Source organism: Myotis brandtii, unplaced genomic scaffold, assembly GCF_000412655.1.
Source record: "Myotis brandtii unplaced genomic scaffold, ASM41265v1 scaffold174, whole genome shotgun sequence".
Taxonomy (NCBI): domain Eukaryota; kingdom Metazoa; phylum Chordata; class Mammalia; order Chiroptera; family Vespertilionidae; genus Myotis; species Myotis brandtii.
Genome location: NW_005356437.1, coordinates 3,348,651 through 3,356,997, shown reverse-complemented (window position 1 = coordinate 3,356,997; position 8,347 = coordinate 3,348,651). Strand labels below are relative to the sequence as shown.

At 42.1% G+C, this 8,347-nt stretch overlaps 1 protein-coding gene and 1 pseudogene across 1 annotated transcript in view; one reads left to right on the top strand and one right to left on the bottom strand.

Annotated features, from left to right (window-relative positions):
• Positions 1-335: 335 nt before the first annotated feature.
• Positions 336-3,278, bottom strand: LOC102252376 (annotated as a pseudogene).
• Positions 3,279-3,565: 287 nt separating this feature from the next.
• The window catches only part of COG3 (component of oligomeric golgi complex 3), a 79,901-nt gene continuing 75,119 nt past the window's right edge, over positions 3,566-8,347 (top strand). Inside the window, exons 1-2 of the mRNA XM_005863241.2 lie at positions 3,566-3,578; positions 4,079-4,116. Coding sequence (XP_005863303.1) covers positions 3,566-3,578; positions 4,079-4,116 — 51 coding nt within the window. The remainder of the gene's footprint in view (positions 3,579-4,078; positions 4,117-8,347) is intronic.

Here is an 8,347-nt window from a genome sequence, read left to right as displayed (position 1 = left end):
CCCTCACAGCCCCGGGCTGTCGGGCCTCACCCTCTCCCTTCCCGTGCGGGGTCGGCTGCCAGGGCCCCTTGCGGCATGGGGCGGTTGGCAGGAGCCTTGCCCTGGGCTTACTGCCTCGGTGTCCCTGATGTCAGCGAGGCATCATTCTGCTGCCCACCATCCCGCAGAAGGAGAGGGCACCGAACTCGAAATGGTTTGCTTCACAACAGCCTCCTGTTGGTACTAGCTTACCACCTTCGTGAAGAGCGCAGCGTCCTTCTCCCACGGGGGCAGACCCAAACTCGGTCCTGAGCGACAGTGCCTTCGCGCACATTGAGGAGTGCAGGTTAGGGAAGGCCCATTTATTGTACCTAGTGGAAAGCAGTGAAAACCAATTTTCTGGGAAAGCTGGGTCAGTACATTATTCCATAAGGCTGGATTTTGGTTTCAGTGTCAACGTTTTTAATCCTAATTACCTTTGGGATAGTATGGTTATGACTGATAGGGTGATTCAGTTCAGTTAGTTATAATAGCGTTTTAGGAATTGTCAGATGTTTGACAACTCTTTTCTAGTTGTGAGGCCAGGTTTAGGAGGATTATTTTATTAGGGATGATAGTTACTTTTGATGTTGGAAGCATTCTTTTTAATTTTAAGAAAATTGTTGTTACACAAAGGTTGTCACATATTGGATATTTCTCTACTTTGTACACAATTATTACATAATTGGATATTTCTCTACTTTGTACACAATTATTACTCACCACAGAAAGGCTGCTTAACTTTTTAAAATTTTTTTTATTGATTAAGTTATTACATATGTGTAAGGCTGCTTAACTTTTCACTGGATGATGGCAAGCATGAAAATCCTCATTTTAACAGAATAGTAGTAAAAATGCCTCTGATTTAAGTTGAAAGATGTATATTGGTACATGGCTCTTACACTTAGTTATCTGGAAAGTACAAATATCTTTTTATAAAAAAATACAAAACAAATTATGTGTAGGCATGGATAATGAATGACAGCAGTAAATCTTTATATATGTTGTCAACTAAAACCAGTAACTGATGGTTATAGTGATGTTAAACATTAGCCATCCTTTTCTTCAGTCATTTTCTTCAAGGGACTTCTCTGAAGCACTACCTTGAGCTTCCTCTCACAGTTCTCACTGATAATGGTAAAGCACTGTTCTAGGCTTAGAACACGCCACCTCCCATACACCTCCTATTCCACCCATTTCACCCATTGCAGCGTCTTTCTCTTCTTTAGGAATTTCTGTGACTACAACTTCTGCTGTGGTTAACAGAGAGGCCATTCTAGTACCATCCAATAAAGCAGTTCTTACAATCTTCATTTGCTCAATGATTCCTTTTTATACCATATTCGCAGAATCTCCAAGCACAGTGTCATAGCCACCTTCTGAGGAACTTTGCATAATCTTTTTCAACTATTCACAATCCCTCAACACCTGCATTCTTAGCAATGTTTATTGCAGGAATTTTGAGTGCTTTTTAAAAAAATAATTTCTATACCAATTTTTTTATTTTCATGGATTTAATGAGTCCAAGGCTGGAATGGACTGAAGCAGGGCACAACCCCTTCCCAGAGCAATGTCTTCTTCAACAGCAGCTTGTGCAGCATTGAGGGCATGTTACTCTCTTTCTTTTCATTCATTTCCACATCACTTGTGCCAGCAAACTTCACAGCTACTCCATCTGTGAGTTTTGCCAGACATTCATTTAGTTTTTCCCATGTTACTCTCTTTCTTTTCATTCATTTCCACATCACTTGTGCCAGCAAACTTCAGCACAGCTACTCCATCTCTGAGTTTTGCCAGACATTCATTTAGTTTTTCCTTTTCATATTCCTTTTCAGATATCTAACTGTTGGATGATTTCTTGAATATGTTTTAAAATTTGAGCCATGTCACCTTTTCCTTTCAAGAGCATGGCATCATCTTTGGTCACAGTGACCTCTCCAATCTTTCCTAACATGAGGCTGAACATTTTCAAAATTTAGGATTAATTCTTCTTCTCCAAACACTGCACCACCAGTAGCAATAGCCATGTCTTTAAGCTGGTTCTTTCTATTGTCACCAAAACCTGGAGCTTTGACTGCTACAACCAGAAAACGAACTTTTAGCCTAGTCAAAATGAGTGTACTTAGAGCTTCTCCATCAACATCTTCGGCAATTATGACCAGGGCTTACGGTGAGCATTGGCAGTTTCAAGAGCAGGTACAATGGACTGAACTCTGCAAATTTTCTTTCCACTCAATTGAACATAGGCATCTTGGAATTCACATTTCTGACCTTTTGATGTATTAATGAAGTATGGGGAAATATAACCTCGATCAAATTTCCATGCCTTCAGTAATTTCTAATTCATCATTCAGTGTTTTTCCATCCTTTAACTGTGATGATGCTGTTTCTTTCAACCTTTTTCATTGCATCAGAAATGATGTTGCCAATTTCTTTGTTTCCATTTGCAGAAATCATAGCAACCTGAGCAATTTCTTCAAGGGTTGTCACAGGTTTAGACTGTTTCGTAAGTACAGCAATTACAGCATCAACAGCTAACATCACACCTGATTTCCACTGGATTAGCACCTTTGCTAATTTTCTCAAAGTCTTCCCTGGCAGCAGAGTGTGCCAATACAGTAGCAGTAGTGGTGCCTCTTCATTTTTATTATTGGCAACATCTTGAACAAATTTAGTGCCAATATTTTTGTATTTATCTTTTAAGTCAATGGACTTTGCAATGATCACACCATCTTTTGTTACTTTGGGACTTCCCTAACTCTGTCCAGTCAGTGATCACTGTTCTTCCCTTTGGCCCCATAGTAACAGCTACAGCATCAGCTAAAAGGTCTACACCTTACAGCAGGGGTGGGGAACCTTTTTTCTGCAAAGGACCATTTGTATACTTATAACATCACTTGAGGGCCATACAAAATTATCAGTTTAAAAATTAACATGCTATATTTGGTTAAACATTTGGTTAACTCACCCCTAATGCCTTGGCAGGGCCAGACCTAATGATTTCGGCCCAGGGACCGGACATTCCCAACCCCTGCCTTAAAGCATTAAGGCTAAAGTATCTGTATCAAAATTTATATCTCTGGCATAAGCCCGAGTTCGATAAGGAGCCAGTGCCCTAATCTGGCAAAGGACTTCATGTAATTGAAGCATTTCTGTGGGGTTAGCAACAGGGCATGTGAGCAGTGAGGCAGGCTGTGGCAAGTGAGGATGAAAGCATTGTTTTTATACTAGAGGCCCGATGCACCAAGATTCGTGCAAGAATGGGCCTTCACTCTGCCTTCCCACACTGCCCAGAGGCCCAGAGGCCCAGAGCGGATGGGGCAGTGTGGAACACCTGCGTCCCGCCCCGCCCCCTGCCGCTTGGAGCCTGCGTATGCAAACTAATCTGCCATCTTTGTTTTATTAGTTTGCATACCCACTCCTGATTGGCTGGTGGGCGGCGTGAAGGTGCGGTCAATTTGCATCTTTCTCTTTTATTAGTGTAGATTAGAGGCCCGGTGCACGAAATTCGTGCACTGGGGATGGGTGGGGGGTCCCTTAGCCCAGCATGTGTCTGTGGGGTTAGCAACAGGGCATGTGAGCAGTGAGGCAGGCTGTGGCAAGTGAGGATGAAAGCATTGTTTTTATACTAGAGGCCCGATGCACCAAGATTCGTGCAAGAATGGGCCTTCACTCTGCCTTCCCACACTGCCCAGAGGCCCAGAGGCCCAGAGCGGATGGGGCAGTGTGGAACACCTGCGTCCCGCCCCGCCCCCTGCCGCTTGGAGCCTGCGTATGCAAACTAATCTGCCATCTTTGTTTTATTAGTTTGCATACCCACTCCTGATTGGCTGGTGGGTGGCGTGAAGGTGCGGTCAATTTGCATCTTTCTCTTTTATTAGTGTAGATGATTTGGAATTGTGTCCAAAGGCAGATTAAATCTCTAGAGACTTAAACTTTTTTTTCCTGCCCTCAAACTTTAGAGGTTAAGAACTCTGATTTGAAAGTTGCTTCACTTTTATTATTTCATGCTTTGCCATAAAATAGAGGTGTTCTTTCTTGGGTTTCTCTCCACCTCTAGGATGCTATGCTGGAAGTGGATTTGAAATAAATGAGGAAGTAGGTGGAAATTTCTTTGGTTTGATGATCAAAGCCTTTTATGCTCTGTAAATATTCTAGTTGGTCTGATTTGGCCTGATACTGAAGCAAGATGGACATCACAGCAGGAGTGGGGGTATTTTATAGAAATATAACCCATTTGTTTTTATTGTCATGGGTCATAAACTTTTATTTCTTATTCTCATTGAACTTAAAGGAAAGGGTTTTGAGCGAAGTAAATGGAATCCTCATTTTCACCCCATTCTTTCACATTTATGTAATATAATACCTATCATTTGCCTTATGTAGTCATTGAACATATGTACTCTGGGCTAAGAATTGAGGATAGAAAGATAAGTCAAGATCCCTAGCTTCATGTTGCTGACATAATTGTGATGATCATGAGCATGTATAAAAGAACAAGAAGGATAATTTCAGATGGTGATCCATGACATAAGGAAAAAACCAGGCTGGTATGACACTAGGGATGAGGCGTGCCTTTAGGCAAGGAAGGAAGGCCTTCCTAAGAGAGTAACAGTCTAAGATGAGAACTTATGATGGAAAACAAGAAGCTAGCCTTGCAAAGATAAGTATTAAGTGTAATATTTAAGCTGGAGGAAAAAGTAATGCAGTCATGGGTAGGGGATGAGCTTGACAAGTTCCAACATTCAGTGAGGGTCTTCTGGTACATGCAGAATGAAATAACCTGTTATTTACCCAACCTGAAATCTTTAAGGGGGAAGTTCTCATTGCTCTTCAGCCCTCCATAGCCTCATTTCCCTTTACTAAAGTGTTTATATGTCTGGTGGGAAGACTTGGAATTGAGTTTTTTCTCCCTTTTCCGCCATTACCACTCTTAACAGTGGTGCTGAAAAAGAATGCCTCAATTTTTATTCTGTCCAAACAGTATATCTCTAAAGGATTTTCCATAGTGTTTCACAATTTTCATGAGATAAATTACATCCTGAACAGCTGGAACTAGGCAAGTTAGTTGAATAGCAAGAGTCCAGCTAACTCTTAGCAAATATCATAAAGCCATTAACTTCTTTAGAAAATAGCTTTCTCTTTTATGAAGGAGAACTAGTCTTATCTTGGAAGGAGTTATACCTTTTTATTTAGTGTTAGATAAGGGAATTTGTGGTGGAAAATTTTCAGGAGAATATTACAGTAGGTGGACTGGTTTTTTGTAGCCAGGGCATTTTTTTTTTTTTCTTTCAGTAGTGAGGGCCATTTTCTTTTCTGCTGGACTTAGTAATTCTTTTTCTTTTTTAAAGTATATTTGTATTGATTTCAGAGAGAAGAAGGGAGAGGGAGAGAGAGATATAAACATCAGTGATAAGAGAGAATCATTGATTGGTTGCCTCCTGCACACCCTACACTGGGGATTGGGCCCACAACCCAGGCCTGTGTCCTGATGGGGAATGGAACTGTGACCTCTTGTTCATGAGTTGAAGCTCAGCCACTGAGCCATACCGGCCAGACCGGACTTAGTAATTCTTGATAAAAGACTAAAATAATTTGCCCTGAAATTTACTTCTAATTTACTGTTACAGTTCTTTTCCTAAAGCCTGTGGAACCTTAGACATGATGTTTAACTTTTCTGAGCCCTTTTAAAAAATATATATTTTTAAATTGATTTCAGAGAAGAAAGGAGAGGGAGAGAGATAGAAACATCAATAGCGAGAATCACCGATTGGCTGCCTCCTGCACACCCCACACTGGGGATCGAGCCCATAACCTGGGTATGTGCCCTGACGGAATCAAACTGTTACCTCCTGGTTCATAGGTCAACGCTCAGCCACTGAACCATGCCGGCCGGGCTGTTTTATTCTTTATGATAGCTCTTATAAGTTGTAAGAAGGAAATGAAATCATGTAAGTAAAGTGTACATGGCAAGCTACCTGCTAATATTTTTCATGTGCTTTTCCCCTCCAAATGTTTAATACCTAAAAAAATAGATTAGAATCTTATGATCCTGAACTGGTACAAGTGCCACTCAGACCAAAGGTATGAAAAGAAGAGATTAGTACCTCAAAGAAGGTTCTAAGACTCAGTATTTATCTTTTCAATGATTTGTTGCGAACAAAGGCAGTAACGTCAGGTTTCATTTAGGGAATAAATTGATTAGAGTGTTTATAAAAGTGATATTCTCTAACTAAGAACTGTGCAAGAAGTAAAGTTTGGGAGAGTAAGGTGTATTTGCTTGCTCTTTCCTGGGCCTGTTCAGCTGGTCAGGCAAGGCTTGATGGTTTATTGTAATTAGTATTTAATATGTTAGTGTCTCTATTTGCATAAACTAAACAATAGTATTCTATGACTGCCAATCAGGAAGCTAGATCTGAGCTCTTCTCTCTCTGGTGGTAAATGTCTGCTCCTTCTGGAAGCCAGGGCAGGTGAGTCAGCGACATTCAGTCATCTCCACTTCAGGAGTGAGAGGTCAGACAGGAAAATTTGTGACACCACCACCCTACTTCCTGATTTGCCATTCTGTTCCAGGTGCTTTGAGAAAAGAAGATAGTTTGGTAAAAGTGCCTAATAGGAGATTTTCTCATATGCTATTTTCCCCTTTTTATTGAATTTATTGGAGTGACACTGGTTAACAAAATTATGCAGTTTTCAGGTACACAATTCCACAACACATCATCTGTACATTGTATTGTGTGTTCACCACCCCAAGACAAGTCTCCTTCCATCACCATTAATTCTCCCTATACTCTCCTCCGCTTTCCCCCACACCCCCCTTACCCCAGCAGTCACCACACTGTTGTTTGTATACATTAGTTTTTTCTTTCTTTTTTTTTTATTAAATATTTTATTGATTTTTTTACAGAGAGGAAGGGAGAGGGATAGAGAGTTAGAAATGTCCATGAGAGAGAAACATCAATCAGCTGCCTCCTGCACACTCCCTACTGGGGATGTGCCCGAAACCAAGGTACATGCCCTTGACCGGAATCGAACCTGGGACCCTTTAGTCCACAGGCCGACGCTCTATCCACTGAGGCAAACCAGTCAGGGCATCTAAGAAGCCTTTCTTGACACTCCCACTTGCCTGCCCAGCACTCTGGCTTCTCCTTCCCAGCAGTTACCACATATTCTTGTGATTGCCTTGAACTAGTAGGGAGCATCGAGCTTCCTGAGCATGTGCCTGAGTCTGTCCACGGTTCTCAAAAATGTATGTTAAATGAATGAATAAAAAAGAATCCTAACAGCCTTTATAGCTCATTGTTTGTTGCATGACTAAGCAGCATCAACTAAAATAGTTATGTAAACAAAAAAGAGGAAGAGAATTTCTAATAACTTTTTAGGCTTCTTCATATGTACAGGTTTTAAGTAGACCTAGGAATAAACAGGAAATGATAGTATCTGTGGCAATTAAGGGGCTCAAGTTATGAGCCCTGTTATCAAGTTTAGTTCATGCATTCTCTTCCTCAAAGCAAGTATTAGCCTGCTTTACTCCTCAATGAACCTCTAGAATGTTTGGGAGAAGGATGGAATATTTTAACATGCATGGTCTTCACTCTCAGAGCCCAGCGACCACCTGTCTCTGCCCCGACAAGCATGTGGGGCGGGAAGCTGTGGCGGTGCCTCGGGAGGTTGTGGGTTTCAGTAGGCGGACAACTCAGGACACGTGAACACATGCCAGCACATACTACATGCAGCTCTGTTCCGGTTGGGGCGCGGGGCGAGGGGGTGTCGTAGCGGGAGTGCACCCGGCCTCTCTGGACCCGAGTTTTTTCTTTTTTCTTTATTACTCAAACCTCCAGCCTCCACCCCTCACCCCCGAACAGCTGTCAGCCTGCTCTCTATCTATGAGTCTGTCTCTATTTTGCTTGGTAGTTCAGTTTGTTCATTAGATTCCAAATATGAGATTCCAAATATGAGTGAAATCATATGGTACTTGTCTTTCTCTGATGGGCTCATTTCACTTAGCGTAATGCTCTCCAGGTCAATCCATGCTGTCACAAAGAGTAAGATTTCCTTCTTTTTATGACCTAGTAGTACTCCATTGCGTAAACCTACCACAGTTTTTTTATCCGCTCATCTACTGACGGACACTTGGGCTGCTTCCAAATGGTAGCTATTATAAATAACTAGAGGCCTGGTGCACAAAAATGTGTGCACTCGGGGGGGTTGGGGAGGGAGGGGTCCCTCAGCCCGGCCTGTGCCCTCTTGCAGTCTGGGACCCCTCGGGAGATAACGACCTGCTGGCTTAGGCCTGCTCCCGGGTGGCAGAGGGCAGGCCCAATCCCTA